This window comes from Salmo salar, chromosome 15, assembly GCF_965601325.2.
Source record: "Salmo salar chromosome 15, fSalSal1, whole genome shotgun sequence".
Taxonomy (NCBI): Eukaryota; Metazoa; Chordata; class Actinopteri; order Salmoniformes; family Salmonidae; genus Salmo; species Salmo salar.
Window position 1 is genome coordinate 12362803 of NC_138305.1, and position 18894 is coordinate 12381696.

The 18894-nt window shown below is 43.2% G+C and overlaps 1 protein-coding gene across 3 annotated transcripts in view; it reads right to left on the minus strand.

The window, feature by feature from the left end:
* LOC106570952 (mitogen-activated protein kinase 1) overlaps positions 1-18894 on the minus strand; it is a 71463-nt gene that overhangs the window by 17615 nt on the left and 34954 nt on the right. For all 3 annotated transcript variants that reach the window (XR_014380587.1, XR_014380586.1, XM_082961587.1), the window contains exons 5-6: positions 13402-13516; positions 1881-2122 (exon numbers count right to left, since the gene is read on the minus strand). Coding sequence is in view for 1 of the 3 variants with exons in the window: in XM_082961587.1 (XP_082817713.1) it covers positions 1881-2122; positions 13402-13516 (357 nt within the window). In the remaining 2 variants the exon portion in view is untranslated. The remainder of the gene's footprint in view (positions 1-1880; positions 2123-13401; positions 13517-18894) is intronic.

Here is an 18894-nt window from a genome sequence, read left to right on the forward strand (position 1 = left end):
TTGTAATATGGTAAATGTATATTGAGGAACCAAAGAAATAAGGTGTTTGCCGTACTCCTAACTACCGGTACCCAAAACTACACAACTAATCACAACAGCAATACCATTGCCTTTAACAAATCTTAGTTCAGTCACCAGTTTAAGTTGAGAGTGGGGGTATCCATGGTATTTTCCAATTATGTTCCAATTTTACAAGTCAAAAAAATTGAGAACCTTTCCTAATGTTGTCAAACAAAGACTCAACAAACTTACCTGAGACTCCCTGTCTCTGCCAGTCTGTCCCTGCATATCTGTCCCCAACTCTGCTGTCTGTGTGCCATCTGTTGCCTGCTCTGCCTAATGACATCATTGTGAAACATTTCCATTAGAATTTCATTTCTTTCTTATGAACATTTTATCAACTAATATTTGAGATATTAGGCTACTAGGGTTCTTACTTTGCGTTTTGGTGTACTGAAAAATACTCTGATGTCCGTCTTTTATTTTTCTGCCATTTTTCTACCTGGCTGGCTACACACACACACAGTGTGTAGGTTATTTACAGTAGGAGATGGGCTTCTATCATCTTCAATCATTCTATATGGGCTTCGATCTAAAAGGTAGCTAGCAAATGTGAAACGGATTAAAATGAGAAGAGTTGACAGTTGTATGAGTTCACCATTTACACAACATATGCTGCAACCTTTTGTAATTTTAATAGTTTGTTTCATATTGGCTGGCTTCCAACAATAGCTGAATTTGCAAAGCTAGCGAGCACCAATTCAGTTTCAGTGGTGTTTGCTATAATCTTTGCTACCCGGGTTAAATAAAGGTGAAATAAAATAAATAAATAAACGTTCCCTTGCGACAATTTAGCTTTTGCAACGAGACCATTAAATATATTTAAGACAACGGTAGAAGAGAGTGTAGTTCTGTTCAGTTTGGACTTCAGTTTATCGCTAACCTTATCACAGGGACTTTGAAGCACTAACTTACATCATCTGCATGCTGATTCCATCTTTGACGACGCCACATAAATGGAATAGGTACTAGCTAGCTTAATAGTTCATATTTGCGCGCTAGCTCTGCATATTCAGCTAGTGTGTGTGTGCGCGATTGACTGGATGAACCTCACGGCAGTTACGTAGCAAGCTAAGGAACTGGCAGTGGATCAAACCATTGTGAGGCAAAGGGCGGGGGGGGGTCGCAATCTTTTGAAACTTAAAAACGCGCTATTAAGTGTCTATAATCAGCACAATTGCTTTCATTGCGTATTATTAATATTATTTAAATTACGTAGTTATGTTTCAGTGATATATCGGGGGGGACAAATCATATTTTTCCCAGGATGGGGGGGTCGTGTCCCCCCCGTCCCCCCGGGATTTCCGCCCCTGTGAGTCAGGGTCAGGGTTCATTACCTCATCTGTAAGGTCGTAGTACTGCTCCAGGTAAGGGTGAGTCAGGGTCAGGGTTCATTACCTCATCTGTAAGGTCGTAGACTTCTCCAGGTAAGGGTGAGTCAGGGTCAGGGTTCATTACCTCATCTGTAAGGTCGTAGCACTGCTCCAGGTAAGGGTGAGTCAGGGTCAGGGTTCATTACCTCATCTGTAAGGTCGTAGTACTGCTCCAGGTAAGGGTGAGTCAGGGTCAGGGTTCATTACCTCATCTGTAAGGTCGTAGACTACTCCAGGTAAGGGTGAGTCAGGGTCAGGGTTCATTACCTCATCTGTAAGGTCGTAGACTGCTCCAGGTAAGGTTGAGTCAGGGTCAGGGTTCATTACCTAATCTGTAAGGTCGTAGACTGCTCCAGGTAAGGGTGAGTCAGGGTCAGGGTTCATTACCTCATCTGTAAGGTCGTAGACTGCTCCAGGTAAGGGTGAGTCAGGGTCAGGGTTCATTACCTCATCTGTAGGATCGTAGTACTGCTCCAGGTAAGGGTGAGCCAGAGCCGCCTCCACCTCGATCCTCTTGTGGGGGTTAAAGGTCAACATCTTATCCAGCAGGTCCAGAGCTTTGGGGTCGGCTTTAGGGAAGAGGCTGTTCCAGGGGACCTTGCAGCGCAGCGGAAGAGACAGCAGGTAGTTCCTGGCCTTAATGTTGATGATACAGTTCAGATCCTCCTGGGAAGGAGACCCTAGGATACCTTGAGGGGAGGGAGACAGAAACGTTGTGATAACCAACCATCTCATCGCCATCACTGGTAAACCACAACAGAGGTGGAGAGAGATGGGGAAGATGAGAGAGGAGAAGTTTACATTTTAGTCCATCTTATCCAGAGTGACTTATCAAATCAAATTTATTTATATAGCCCTTCTTACATCAGCTGATATCTCAAAGTGCTGTACAGAAACCCAGCCTAAAACCCCAAACAGCAAGCAATGCAGGTGTAGAAGCACGGTGGCTAGGAAAAACTCCCTAGAAAGGCCAAAACCTAGGAAGAAACCTAGAGAGGAACCAGGCTATGAGGGGTGGCCAGTCCTCTTCTGGCTGTGCCGGGTGGAGATTATAACAGCACATGGCCTAGACTTACAGGAGCAGTTAGGGTTTAGTGCCTTGCTCGATGGCACATCGACTGATTTTCAACTAGTCCGCGCAGGGATTCAAACCAGCGACCTTTCGGTTACTGGCCACTAGGCTAACTGCACCCTGAGGGGAGAGGGGAGAGATGAGAGATGGGGGAGAGATGAGATATGGGGGAGAGATGAGATATGGGGGAGAGATGAGATATGGGGGAGAGATGAGATATGGGGGGTGGCAGGTAGCCTAGTGGTTAGAGTGTTGGACTAGTAACCGAAAGGTTGCTGGATCGAATCCCCGAGCTGACAAGGTAAAAATCTGTCGTTCTGGAGAGGTGGAGGGGGGACTGAGAAAAAGCTCTTTACGCTTATGATTGGCTCAGATTGTGATGTCAATTTCTGCCGTTTCTTAGGTGGATAACATCTGTGCCAGGCCACAATCAGCAGCCTGATCATCTCTATGTGAAGGAGATGTGTCGCACCAGATACCGACTGGTTCTCTCTGTATTTAAGGTCCCTGTGACCAACAGATGCACATCTGTATCCCCAGTCACCTGAAATAGATCAGGGCCTAATGGACTGAAATCAGTCCATTGAAATTAGAAGTTGTTGCATGTTGTGTTTATATTTCTGTCCAGTGTAGATGGTTCAGTGTAAATGGTTCAGTGTAGATGGTTCAGTGTACGCTTCTCTCTCAGATGACCAGGATTATCAAAAACTTCACATTCTTTGGGAACACAGCATCAACTTGGCAATCAACCACAATTTACAGAAAACCACAGTTGCGATTTTCCAGAAGAAGGCCAGGATTCAGAGCTAGAAACACCTCTTCAAATGAGTTAATACCATGATTCAACATGTCCAATAGTACAACTACCTGGGCCTAAACGTCAGCGCCAACTACCTGGGCCTAAACGTCAGCGCCAACTACCTGGGCCTAAACTTTCAGCGCCAACTACCTGGGCCTAAACGTCAGCGCCAACTACCTGGGCCTAAACGTCAGCGCCAACTACCTGGGCCTAAACGTCAGCACCAACTACCTGGGCCTAAACGTCAGCGCCAACTACCTGGGCCTAAACGTCAGTGCCTCTGGTGGATTTGGTGAATGCACTGCAAAGCATTTTACTCCATACAGATCCTAACCAAATACAGGCTCAATGACCACCAATTGGCTATTAAAAAAAGGGAGACAAAAAGACATGGCTACCCAAAGAGGAGCATCTATGTGATCACTGCACGATAGTGGAGGTAGAGACAGAGATGCACTTTTCCCTCTACTGTTGAGAAATGCTCACAAATAAGAGAATATTGTTTCAAGAAAATATCGCAATCAATTCCAAACTTCTCTGCATTTACTAGTGACAATAAACCTGGGAATTATTCTGGGTGAGGGAGAAACCACTAATATTACTGGATTATTCTGGGTGAGGGAGAAACCACTAATATTACTGAATTATTCTGTGTGAGGGACAAACCACTAATATTACTGGATTATTCGGGGTGAGGGAGAAACCACTAATATTACTGGATTATTCTGGGTGAGGGACAAACCACTAATATTACTGGATTATTCTGGGTGAGGGACAAACCACTAATATTACTGGATTATTCTGGGTGAGGGACAAACCACTAATATTACTGGATTATTCTGGGTGAGGGACAAACCACTAATATTACTGGATTATTCTGGGTGAGGGACAAACCACTAATATTACTGAATTATTCTGGGTGAGGGACAAACCACTAATATTACTGTATTATTCTGGGTGAGGGACAAACCACTAATATTACTGTATTATTCTGGGTGAGGGACAAACCACTAACATTACTGGATTATTCTGTGTGAGGGACAAACCACTAACATTACTGGATTACTCTGGGTGAATGAGAAACACTAATATTACTGGATTATTCTGGGTGAGTAAGAAACCACTAAGATTCCTGGATTATTCTGGGTGAGGGAGAAACCACTAATATTCCTGGATTATTCTGGGTGAGGGAGAAACCACTAATATTACTGAATTATTCTGGGTGAGGGACAAACCACTAATATTACTGAATTATTCTGGGTGAGGGACAAACCACTAATATTACTGGATTATTCTGGGTGAGGGACAAACCACTAATATTACTGGATTATTCTGGGTGAGGGAAAAACCACTAATATTACTGGATTATTCTGGGTGAGGGACAAACCACTAATATTACTGAATTATTCTGGGTGAGGGACAAACCACTAATATTACTGGATTATTCTGGGTGAGGGAGAAACCACTAATATTACTGGATTATTCTGGGTGAGGGAGTAACCACTAATATTACTGGGTTATTCTGGGTGAGGGACAAACCACTAATATTACTGGATTATTCTGGGTGAGGGACAAACCACTAATATTACTGAATTATTCTGTGTGAGGGACAAACCACTAATATTACTGGATTATTCTGGGTGAGGGACAAACGGCCATGGCTTGAAGGACATCCCATGATCATTAATTCCATGAAGTATTCCACAATACAACAGCAGTAGTGTTGTACCTGTATCCATGATTATATGAACTTGTATTATTACTACTGAAATGACCTGGATTTCATTATCCCCATTGAACTGGATTGACCTGGATTTCATTATCCCCATTGAACTGGATTGACTGAAATGACCTGGATTTCATTATCCCCATTGAACCGAATTGACTGAAATGCTTTCCCACTACACTGCTTTGGCAAGATCTACAAATTGTATTTCACGGTAATAAAGAAATCTGAATCTGACAGAGACGTTAAAGGGCTTGTCCTTCCAATTTCAGACAAAAAAAACGATTAATTTACATTTATTTCAACAGGGAAGTCATATTGAGACTAAAGTCTCTTTTACAAATGAGCCCTGCACAATACAAAAACACACACAGACACATATAGATAAACAAATACATACACATTAAGATACAAATATATACACATTAAGATACAAAACAGTAAATTCAAACATTCATTTTGACGACAACAAAGCCAAAAGACATGAATAATAACAATACAATTCATGTTTCCTTTTGGGTCTTCGGGACAAACGATTCAATCCCCTCTGCTCATACAGAGATATAGTCAGACTTAACCTTAAAACAGACACGACATGACCAACAGTATGTGGACACCTGCTCGTCCAACATCTCATTCCAAAATCATGGCCATTAATATGGAGTTGGTCCCCCCCCTTTGCTGCTATAACAGCCTCCACTCTTCTGGGAAGGCTTTCCACTAGATGTTGGAACATTGTTTCCATTCAGCTACAAGAGCATTAATGAGGTCGGGTAGTTAGGCCTGGCTCGCAGTCATCGTTCCAATTCATCATAAAGGTGTTCAATGGGGTTGAGGTCAGGGCTCTGTGCAGGCCAGTCAAGTTCTTCCACACTGATCGACAAACCATTTCTGTATGGACCTCGCTTTGTGCACGGGGGCATTGTCATGCTGACCCTAGCCAAAACCCTGAGAAATGGCCCCAGACCATTATTCCTCCTCCACCAAACTTTACAGTTCAAACTGTGCATTAGGGCAAGTAGCAGTCATCTGTAAAAACTAGATACATCCATCGGACTGCCAGATGTTAAAGCATGATTCATCATTCCGGAGAACGCGTTTCCACTGCTCCAGAGTCCGATGGCAGCGAGCTTTACACCACTCCAGCCGACGCTTGGCATTGCGCATTGGTGATCTGTCAATCACCACATTCTTATCGGCAGACTCAACAGCCTTGGTTTCTCAAATGACTGCCTCGCCTGGTTCACCAACTACTTCTCAGACAGAGTTCAGTGTGTCAAATCCGGACAACAGGCCCCTTCCGTGATGCAGAAATGTGTTGGTACCCTTCCCCAGATCTGTGCCTCGACACAATCCTGTCTCGGCGCTCTACGGACAATTCCTTCGACGTCATGGCTTGGTTATTGCTCCGACATGCACTGTCAACTGTGGGACCTTATATAGACAGGTGTGTGCCTTTCCACATCATGTCCAATCAATTGAATTTACCACAGGTGGACTCCAATCAAGTTGTAGAAACATCAAGGATGATCAATGGAAACAGGATGAACCTGAGCTCAATTTCGAGTCTCATTGCAAAGGGTCTGAATACTTATGTAAATAAGGTATCTGTTTTTTTTTTTTAATACATTTGCAAACATTTCTAAAAACCTCTTTTCGCTCTGTCATTATGGGGAATTTTGTGCAGATTGATGAGGGAAAAAACATTTTATACATTTTAAAAAGGCTGTAGCATAACAAAATGTGGAAAATGTCAAGGGGTTTGAATACTTTCCAAATGCGCTGTATGCTGACATGTATTCATATGATGAACAGTAACAATGAAATGGCAGTACCTAGATACAGTAAATTAACATGTAAAGGTACTTAACTCCAGTAGGAAGATACAAAGATGATATTTAGATGACCAGCCATCCAGTCTGGAGGTATAGCTATCAGTCAGCCATCCTGTCTGGGTCCTGACTGGAGGTATAGATATTAGTCAGCCATCCTGTCTGGGTTCTGGCTGGAGGTATTGATATTAGTCAGCCATCCTGTCTGGGTCCTGGCTGGAGGTAAATCTATCAGTCAGCCATCCTGTCTGGTGTAGTGGTCCTGGCTGGAGGTATAGCTATTAGTCAGCCATCCTGACTGGGTCCTGGCTGGAGGTATAGCTATTAGTCAGCCATCCTGACTGGGTCCTGGCTGGAGGTATAGCTATTAGTCAGCCATCCTGTCTGGATCCTGTCTGGAGGTATAGCTATTAGTCAGCCATCCTGTCTGGATCCTGTCTGGAGGTATAGCTATCAGTCAGCCATGCTGTCTGGTGTAGTGGTCCTGGCTGGAGGTATAGCTATTAGTCAGCCATCCTGTCTGGGTCCTGGCTGGAGGTATAGCTATTAGTCAGCCATCCTGTCTGGATCCTGTCTGGAGGTATAGCTATCAGTCAGCCATCCTTTCTGGTGTAGTGGTCCTGGCTTGGGGTAAAGCTATTAGTCAGTCATCCTGACTGGGTCCTGGCTAGAGGTATAGCTATTAGTCAGCCATCCTGACTGGGTCCTGGCTGGAGGTAAAGCTATCAGTCAGCCATCCTGACTGGGTCCTGGCTGGAGATATAGCCATTAGTCAGCCATCCTGACTGGGTCCTGGCTGGAGGTATAGCTATTAGTCAGCCATCCTGTCTGGGTCCTGGCTGGAGGTAAAGCTATCAGTCAGACATCCTGACTGGGTCCTGGCTGGAGATATAGCTATTAGTCAGCCATCCTGACTGGGTCCTGGCTGGAGATATAGCTATTAGTCAGCCATCCTGACTGGGTCCTGGCTGGAGGTATAGCTATCAGTCAGCCATCCTGTCTGGTGTAGTGGTCCGGCTGGAGGTATAGCTATTAGTCAGCCTTCCTGTCTGGGTCCTGGCTGGAGGTATAGCTATTAGTCAGCCATCCTGTCTGGGTCCTGGCTGGAGGTAAAGCTATCAGTCAGCCATCCTGTCTGGGTCCTGGCTGGAGGTATAGCTATTAGTCAGCCATCCTGACTGGGTCCTGGCTGGAGATATAGCTATTAGTCAGCCATCCTGACTGGGTCCTGGCTGGAGATATAGCTATTAGTCAGCCATCCTGACTGGGTCCTGGCTGGAGGTATAGCTATCAGTCAGCCATCCTGTCTGGTGTAGTGGTCCGGCTGGAGGTATAGCTATTAGTCAGCCTTCCTGTCTGGGTCCTGGCTGGAGGTATAGCTATTAGTCAGCCATCCTGTCTGGGTCCTGGCTGGAGGTATAGCTATTAGTCAGGCATCCTGATTGGGTCCTGGCTGGAGGTATAGCTATTAGTCAGCCATCCTGACTGGGTCCTGGCTGGAGGTATAGCTATCAGTCAGCCATCCTGTCTGGTGTAGTGGTCCTTGCTGGAGGTATAGCTATTAGTCAGCCATCCTGTCTGGGTCCTGGCTGTAGGTATAGCTACTAGTCAGCCATCCTGTCTGGTGTAGTGGTCCTGGCTTGAGGTAAAGCTATTAGTCAGTCATCCTGACTGGGTCCTGGCTGGAGGTATAGCTATTAGTCAGCCATCCTGTCTGGTGTAGTGGTCCTGGCTTGAGGTATAGCTATTAGTCAGCCATCCTGTCTGGGTCCTGGCTGGAGGTATAGCTATTCGTCAGCCATCCTGTCTGGCTCCTGGCTGGAGGTATAGCTATTAGTCAGCCATCCTGTCTGGGTCCTGGCTGGTGGTATAGCTATCAGTCAGCCATCCTTTCTGGTGTAGTGGTCCTGGCTTGGGGTAAAGCTATTAGTCAGTCATCCTGACTGGGTCCTGGCTGGAGGTATAGCTATTAGTCAGCCATCCTGTCTGGTGTAGTGGTCCTGGCTGGAGGTATAGCTATCAGTCAGGCATCCTGATTGGGTCCTGGCTGGAGGTATAGCTATTAGTCAGCCATCCTGACTGGGTCCTGGCTGGAGGTATAGCTATCAGTCAGCCATCCTGTCTGGTGTAGTGGTCCTTGCTGGAGGTATAGCTATTAGTCAGCCATCCTGTCTGGGTCCTGGCTGTAGGTATAGCTACTAGTCAGCCATCCTGTCTGGTGTAGTGGTCCTGGCTTGAGGTAAAGCTATTAGTCAGTCATCCTGACTGGGTCCTGGCTGGAGGTATAGCTATTAGTCAGCCATCCTGTCTGGTGTAGTGGTCCTGGCTTGAGGTATAGCTATTAGTCAGCCATCCTGTCTGGGTCCTGGCTGGAGGTATAGCTATTCGTCAGCCATCCTGTCTGGCTCCTGGCTGGAGGTATAGCTATTAGTCAGCCATCCTGTCTGGGTCCTGGCTGGTGGTATAGCTATCAGTCAGCCATCCTTTCTGGTGTAGTGGTCCTGGCTTGGGGTAAAGCTATTAGTCAGTCATCCTGACTGGGTCCTGGCTGGAGGTATAGCTATTAGTCAGCCATCCTGTCTGGTGTAGTGGTCCTGGCTGGAGGTATAGCTATCAGTCAGCCATCCTGTCTGGTGTAGTGGTCCTGGCTGGCGGTATAGCTATTAGTCAGCCATCCTGTCTGGGTCCTGGCTGGAGGTATAGCTATTAGTCAGCCATCCTGTCTGTGTTCTGGCTGGAGGTATAGCTATTAGTCAGCCATCCTTTCTGGGTCCTGGCTGGAGGTAAAGCTATCAGTCAGCCATCCTGACTGGGTCAGCAGCTACTCTTCTTCCTGGGGTTTATTATGGATCCCCATTAGTTCCTGCCAAGGCAGCAGCTACTCTTCCTGGGGTTTATTATGGATCCCCATTAGTTCCTGCCAAGGCAGCAGCTACTCTTCCTGGGGTTTATTATGGATCCTCATTAGTTCCTGCCAAGGCAGCAGCTACTCTTCCTGGGGTTTATTAAGGATCCCCATTAGTTCCTGTCAAGGCAGCTGCTACTCTTCCTGGGGACCTCGTGGCATGTCTTGTGGGGTATGCATGGCTGTCCGAGCTGTGTGCCAGTAGTTCAAACAGACAGCTCGGTGCATTCAACATGTCAATACCTCTCATAAATACAAGTAGTGATGAAGTGTGGCGGATGAATCAGAATTAGTTGGGTAACATAGATAATTAAGATGTCTTATCTGCATAATATGCTTTTGTTATATACTTGTTATTAGAATGTATCCCTTTGGACTCTGGTGTTGGCAGTTGCACGTCTTCCCTCACCTGGGGCCCAGTCACCTGGGGCCCAGTCACCTGGGGCTCTGAGCGGAAACTCTGACTTGTGTGATAAGTTTGTCTCTCCTCATTTGAAAGTAGAGAAATAAACCACCAAAGAAGTAAGTCTCTCCTCCACTTTGAGCCAGGAGAGATTTACATGTATATTATTCACATTAGCTCTCTGTGTACATTTATGGGCCGCTATGATAAAGTGTACTATATTACCTATTAGATCACTAAAAAAATACAACTTTTACATTACCGTGTAGTTTACCAATTAAATGGTCTGATGGTGATGTGGATATACTCGGTATACAGATCCTGAAATAAAAACTTTATTTTAAAATGTATTGGAGTGAGAATGTAATCTATTTTTGCTAAGATCTTGCTACCTGTCTATTTGCGGGGAAATCATCCTGATTAACTCTTTAGTCATATCCCAGTTTACCCTGATTAACTCTTTAGTCATATCCCAGTTTACCCTGATTAACCCTTTAGTCATATCCCAGTGTAGGATAAAAAAAATGTAAAAACAATTAAATAGTATATTCTTCACAAATTATATCATAAATGGACTGGTGGAGTTGTCACACATGCAGCTAACAAACATATGGAAATGTCTGCTCTACCCAAAATTACAACCAACTAAATGCAGCATTACCACAAAAATAGAAGAGGAAAGTGGAAGGGGGAAAATGTAAGGAACTTGTCTGTCAGTCCTGCATTAAAGACCATAACTGGTTAAAGATATTGTGATAAATAAATAAAGTATACCAGTTTCATTTAAGGACCAAAAAAAATTCACAGCCGTGCCATATAGATTGCAAAATAGTTGTAAAGATTTGACGTTACCGATTCCATGGCACATGGTTTATGAATTGACATGCAAAACGAAGCCAGATTCAAAACTTTAAAATTGTTCTATTTAAATTATTAAACAAAATTCTTGCAACCTATAGAATGTTATTTATATATGGAGGAATACAACCTTCCCAGATCTGCAGATTTTGCTGCGAAGAGGCAGAATCACTAGATCATTTGTTTTGGTACTGTCCATACGTAGCTTGTTTATGGTCACAGGTTCAGGAACGGCTGAAGAATTGCAACATTTACCTGGAGCTAACTCTGCAGATAGCACTACTGGGTGATCTGAAAAGTCAGTCAAATTGATCAATTATACTTTTAGAATTTTTATTTATTTTCAATTGACAATCTGAAGAAACAATGAGAATAGAAAGGTTCCTTACTTTTGTGAAACATCACAGCACAGTTAAATATATGGCAAATAAAAATCCAATATGGATTGTGTTAAGAGATAGATGGGAGGGGTTGAATGGAGCTGAAGGGTGGGACTAATAACAACAAGATAACCAATGTAAAACATACTGTGTCCGTAAAACGTATATACGAGTTAAGAACGTTTGTGAAAGAGAACAGTTTGAAAGATACGGGAAACAGAAAGTTGAGATGGACTGCAGAGTGAAGGAAAAGGAGCCAACAAGTGCTCAGCATATGTGGGAACTCCTTCAAGACTGTTGGAAAAGCATTCCAGGTGAAGCTGGTTGAGAGAATGCCAAGAGAGACGCAAAGCTGTCATCAAGGCAAAGGATGGCTACTTAGAAGATTCTCAAATATAAAATATATTTTGTTTTGTTTAACACTTTTTTGGTTACTACATGATTCCATGTGTTATTTCATAGTTTTGACATCTTCACTATTATCCTACAATGTAGAAAATAGTACAAATAAAGAAAAACCCTTGAATGAGTAGGTGTTCGAAAACTTTTGAACGGTAGTGTGGTGTATATAATATATAATTAGGGGTCACTTAGAAATGTCCTTGTTTTTGAAAGAAAAGCTAATTTTTTGTCCATTAAAATAACATCAAATTGATCAGAAATACAGCGTAGACATTGTTAATGTTGTAAATTACTATTGTAGCTGGAAACGTCTGATTTTTTATGGAATTTCTACACAGGTGTACAGAGGCCCATTATCAGCAACCATCACTCCTGTGTTCCAATGGCACGTTGTGTTAGCTAATCCAAGTTTATCATTTTAAAAGGCTAATTGATCATTAGAAAATACTTTTAACACCAATCTCAACGTCAACAGTGAAGAGGTGACACGGGGATGCTTGGCCTTCTAGGCAGAGTTGCAAAGAAAAATCCATATCTCAGACTGGCCAATAAAAAGAAAAGATTAAGACGGGCAAAAGAACACAGACACTGGACAGATATACATGTCATGAATAGAGTGTAACAATGTGTCTTCCTGAACATGAGTGAGTGAGTTTGTACCCAGGATGTGGTTGAGCGGGGTGTGTGTGTGTGTGTGTGTGTGTGTGTGTGTGTGTGTGTGTGTGTGTGTGTGTGTGTGTGTGTGTGTGTGTGTGTGTGTGTGTGTGTGTGTACCCAGGATGTGGTTGAGCTGTGTGTGTGTGTGTGTGTGTGTACCCAGTATGTGGTTGAGCTGTGTGTGTGTGTACCCAGTATGTGGTTGAGCTGTGTGTGTGTGTGTGTGTATGTGTGTGTATACATGTGTGTATACATGTGTGTGTGTGTACCCAGGATGTGGTTCAGCTGTGTGTGTGTGTGTGTGTGTGTGTGTGTGTGTGTGTGTGGTGTGTGTGTGTATATATACACATGTGTGTGTGTGTACCCAGGATGTGGTTCAGCTGTGTGTGTGTGTGTGTGTGTGTGTGTGTGTGTGTGTGTGTGTGTGTGTGTGTGTACCCAGGATGTGGTTCAGCTGGTCCAGGTAGTGCCTCCCAGGGAAGATGGGTCTATTGGAGTGTGTGTGTGTGTGTGTGTGTGTGTGTGTGTGTGTACCCAGTATGTGGTTGAGCTGTGTGTGTGTGTACCCAGTATGTGGTTGAGCTGTGTGTGTGTGTGTGTATATACATGTGTGTGTGTGTACCCAGGATGTGGTTCAGCTGTGTGTGTGTGTGTACCCAGGATGTGGTTCAGCTGGTCCAGGTAGTGCCTCCCAGGGAAGATGGGTCTATTGGAGTGTGTGTGTGTGTGTGTGTGTGTGTGTGTGTGTGTGTGTGTGTGTGTGTGTGTATATACCCAGGATGTGGTTCAGCTGGTCCAGGTAGTGCTTCCCAGGGAAGATGGGTCTATTGGAGTGTGTGTGTGTGTGTATATACCCAGGATGTGGTTCAGCTGGTCCAGGTAGTGCTTCCCAAGGAAAATGGGTCTATTGGAGTGTGTGTGTGTGTGTATATACCCAGGATGTGGTTCAGCTGGTCCAGGTAGTGCTTCCCAGGGAAGATGGGTCTATTGGAGAGCATTTCAGCTAGGATGCAGCCCACAGACCAGATATCAATAGACTTGGTGTAACCCTGAAAGAGGAGAGGCTAGTATTAATACAGCAGATACATGTAGTAACCTCTGGCATTAATACAGCAGATACATGTCCCCTGGCTGTAGTAACCTCTAGTATTAATACAGCAGATACATGTAGTAACCTCCAGCATTAATACAGCAGATACATGTAGTAACCTCTAGCATTAATACAGCAGATACATGTAGTAACCTATAGTATTAATACAGCAGATACATGTAGTAACCTCCAGCATTAATACAGCAGATACATGTAGTAACCTCTAGCATTAATACAGCAGATACATGTAGTAGCCTCTAGCATTAATACAGCAGATACATGTAGTAACCACTAGCATTAATACAGCAGATACATGTAGTAACCTCTGGTATTAATACAGCAGATACATGTAGTAACCTCTGGTATTAATACAGCAGATACATGTAGTAACCTCTAGTATTAATACAGCAGATACATGTCCCCTGGCTGTAGTAACCTCTAGCATTAATACAGCAGATACATGTAGTAACCCTCTAGTATTAATACAGCAGATACATGTAGTAACCTCTAGCATTAATAAAGCAGATACATGTAGGAACCTCTAGTATTAATACAGCAGATACATGTAGGAACCCCTAGTATTAATACAGCAGATACATGTGGTAACCCCTAGTATTAATACAGCAGATACATGTAGTAACCCCTAGTATTAATACAGCAGATACAAGTAGTAAACCCTAGCATTAATACAGCAGATACATGTAGTAAACCCTAGCATTAATACAGCAGATACATGTAGTAAACCCTAGTATTAATACAGCAGATACATGTAGTAAACCCTAGCATTAATACAGCAGATACATGTAGTAACCTCTAGTAGTAATACAGCAGATACATGCAGTAACCTCTAGTATTAATACAGCAGATACATGCAGTAACCTCTGGTATTAATACAGCAGATACATGTCCCCTGGCTGTAGTAACCTCTAGCATTAATACAGCAGATGCATGTAGTAACCCTCTAGTATTAATACAGCAGATACATGTAGTAACCTCTAGTATTAATACAGCAGATACATGTAGTAACCTCTAGCATTAATAAAGCAGATACATGTAGGAACCTCTAGTATTAATACAGCAGATACATGTGGTAACCCCTAGTATTAATACAGCAGATACATGTAGTAACCTCCAGCATTAATACAGCAGATACATGTAGTAACCTCTAGCATTAATACAGCAGATACATGTAGTAACCTATAGTATTAATACAGCAGATACATGTAGTAACCTCCAGCATTAATACAGCAGATACATGTAGTAACCTCTAGCATTAATACAGCAGATACATGTAGTAACCTCTAGCATTAATACAGCAGATACATGTAGTAACCACTAGCATTAATACAGCAGATACATGTAGTAACCTCTGGTATTAATACAGCAGACACATGTAGTAACCTCTGGTATTAATACAGCAGGTACATGTAGTAACCTCTAGTATTAATACAGCAGATACATGTCCCCTGGCTGTAGTAACCTCTAGCATTAATACAGCAGATACATGTAGTAACCCTCTAGTATTAATACAGCAGATACATGTAGTAACCTCTAGTATTAATACAGCAGATACATGTAGTAACCTCTAGCATTAATACAGCAGATACATGTAGTAACCTATAGTATTAATACAGCAGATACATGTAGTAACCTCCAGCATTAATACAGCAGATACATGTAGTAACCTCTAGCATTAATACAGCAGATACATGTAGTAACCTCTAGCATTAATACAGCAGATACATGTAGTAACCACTAGCATTAATACAGCAGATACATGTAGTAACCACTAGCATTAATACAGCAGATACATGTAGTAACCTCTGGTATTAATACAGCAGACACATGTAGTAACCTCTGGTATTAATACAGCAGGTACATGTAGTAACCTCTAGTATTAATACAGCAGATACATGTCCCCTGGCTGTAGTAACCTCTAGCATTAATACAGCAGATACATGTAGTAACCCTCTAGTATTAATACAGCAGATACATGTAGTAACCTCTAGTATTAATACAGCAGATACATGTAGTAACCTCTAGCATTAATAAAGCAGATACATGTAGGAACCTCTAGTATTAATACAGCAGATACATGTAGGAACCTCTAGTATTAATACAGCAGATACATGTGGTAAGCCCTAGTATTAATACAGCAGATACATGTGGTAACCCCTAGTATTAATACAGCAGATACATGTAGTAACCCCTAGTATTAATACAGCAGATACAAGTAGTAAACCCTAGCATTAATACAGCAGATACATGTAGTAAACCCTAGCATTAATACAGCAGATACATGTAGTAAACCCTAGCATTAATACAGCAGATACATGTAGTAAACCCTAGCATTAATACAGCAGATACATGTAGTAACCTCTAGTAGTAATACAGCAGATACATGCAGTAACCTCTAGTATTAATACAGCAGATACATGCAGTAACCTCTAGTATTAATACAGCAGATACATGTAGCAACCTCTGGCATCAATACAGCAGATACATGTAGTAAACCCTAGCATTAATACAGCAGATACATGTAGTAACCTCTAGTAGTAATACAGCAGATACATGTAGTAACCTCTAGTAGTAATACAGCAGATACATGTAGTAACCTCTAGTATTAATACAGCAGATACATGTAGTAACCTCTCGTATTAATACAGCAGATACATGTAGTAACCTCTCGTATTAATACAGCAGATACATGTAGTAAACCCTAGCATTAATACAGCAGATACATGTAGTAACCTCTAGTAGTAATACAGCAGATACATGTAGTAACCTCTAGTAGTAATACAGCAGATACATGTGGTAACCTCTAGTAGTAATACAGCAGATACATGTAGTAACCTCTCGTATTAATACAGCAGATCCGTGTAGTAACCTCTAGCATTAATACAGCAAATACATGTAGTAACCCCTAGTATTAATAGAGCAGATACATGTAGTAACCTCTAGTATTAATACAGTGGATACATGTAGTAACCTCTAGTATTAATACAGCAGATACATGTCCCCTGGCTGTAGTAACCTCTATTGTAGACTAATACAGGGGTGTAGTGTAGTGTAGACTAATACAGGCGGGTGTAGTGTAGTGTAGACTAATCCAGGGGTTTTCAAACTGGGGTCCCTACTGCAGGGGGTCTGCGTCATTTAAGAAAAAAAAAAGGAAAACAATTATTTATGAACATTGCTTGAGGCAAAACAGAACGCTATCGTGGGTATCATTTAGTACGTCGTGGACTAATCTCTGTCAACCGCTCTCCCAGCCCCTGATCTAACAGCTTGAGGGATCTCTGTCAAATGCTCACGTGTCCTCTGCTCTCAAAGTGGTTGGCCAGGGACCTCGGCGAAGTCTCAGCTCACTCAACCAATAGCTGCAGATGTACCTATGCCTGTTAGCTCTGATGGGAACGAGCGGAATAAACCCTCCGTCTTTGCGGGGCCTTGGGTTAATTAACCTAAATGTGCCAAGTATGATTTTTAAAAAATGCCAGAATTGACATTTGGTATTCTGGTTCTCTAGGAAACATGCTTAGACGGTTCTGTCTGATAAAAGACGAAGTAAATTATGTATTTAGATGTGACAGATTACAGAAAGGGGGAGTGGCCGTATGTAAAATCTAATTTCATGGTGTCTAAATCTTTAAAAATGTCTGTTCCCAAGAACTGATCTTCAGGTTGTAGACGTGTCCATCAACCAGAACACACGCTGCTGGGATTTACCCCCCCTGCTGCCATGGCTGATGCTATATCTTGAGTGTTTACCATCTTGTCTGTCCTCAGAGTTGGTCATTTTAGGAAATTTGAATCTGGATTCGCTATTCCGGGCCTCAGATCAATAGAGTATTGATTTGAATAGGACTCTGTAGATCTAAACCCACACAGCTAAAGGTGGAAAACCCAGCCTTCCCTGTGGCTCAGTTGGTAGAGCATGGTGTTTGCAACGCCAGGGTTGTGGGTTCGATTCCCACGGGGGGCCAGCACAGAAAAAAAAAATGTATGAAATGTATGAAATTGTATGAAATGTATGCATTCACTACTGTAAGAGCGTCTGCTAAATGACTAAAATGTAAATGTAAATGTAACCCTGTTAACTCCTTATTCATTGATTTCATTCTTACTAGTAACCCCCAGAAATATTTGTCTAGTTGGTTATTTGCATATGATCTCAGTGATCATTGTCCCATAGTGTGTATTAGAGACACCAAACAACAAAATACTAATCCTCAATTAATGAAGAGACATTTTAAAAAAGGTTTTCTGCACAAGGGTTTTTACATGACCAGTTCTACTCTGATTTAGTCACCGTCTCCTGTATTCCCGACCAGGCTCTAGAACACGTCTCCTGTATTCCCGACCAGGCTCTAGAACACGTCTCCTGTATTCCCGACCAGGCTCTAGAACACGTCTCCTGTATTCCCGACCAGGCTCTAGAACACGTCTCCTGTATTCCCGACCAGGCTCTAGAACACGTCTCCTGTATTCCCGACCAGGCTCTAGAACACGTCTCCTGTATTCCCGACCAGGCTCTAGAACACGTCTCCTGTATTCCCGACCAGGCTCTAGAACACGTCTCCTGTATTCCCGACCAGGCTCTAGAACACGTCTCCTGTATTCCCGACCAGGCTCTAGAACACGTCTCCTGTATTCCCGACCAGGCTCTAGAACACGTCTCCTGTATTCCCGACCAGGCTCTAGAACACGTCTCCTGTATTCCCGACCAGGCTCTAGAACACGTCTCCTGTATTCCCGACCAGGCTCTAGAACACGTCTCCTGTATTCCCGACCAGGCTCTAGAACACGTCTCCTGTATTCCCGACCAGGCTCTAGAACACGTCTCCTGTATTCCCGACCAGGCTCTAGAACACGTCTCCTGTATTCCCGACCAGGCTCTAGAACACGTCTCCTGTATTCCCGACCAGGCTCTAGAACACGTCTCCTGTATTCCCGACCAGGCTCTAGAACACGTCTCCTGTATTCCCGACCAGGCTCTAGAACACGTCTCCTGTATTCCCGACCAGGCTCTAGAACACGTCTCCTCCATATTTATTTCTCTGGCAGATGAACACAACTCTTTAAAACAATTCCGAGTTTTTCATCCGAACTATCGTAACTCATTCAGATGAAAAATCTGGCATGGGCCAAAGTAAGAAAAACCGACTGTAGTGGAACGGCAATCTTTTGAATAACAGATGTATCATCGTAATTAAGAAAGCTACTTTTTAAACTCTCCATTTTTGCTGCAGCTCTCCTCCCCCTTAATGATGAATGATTAACCTGACGATCACACGTAGCACTATGCCCAAGGTCTGGACAGGGCCCATGTCCTCC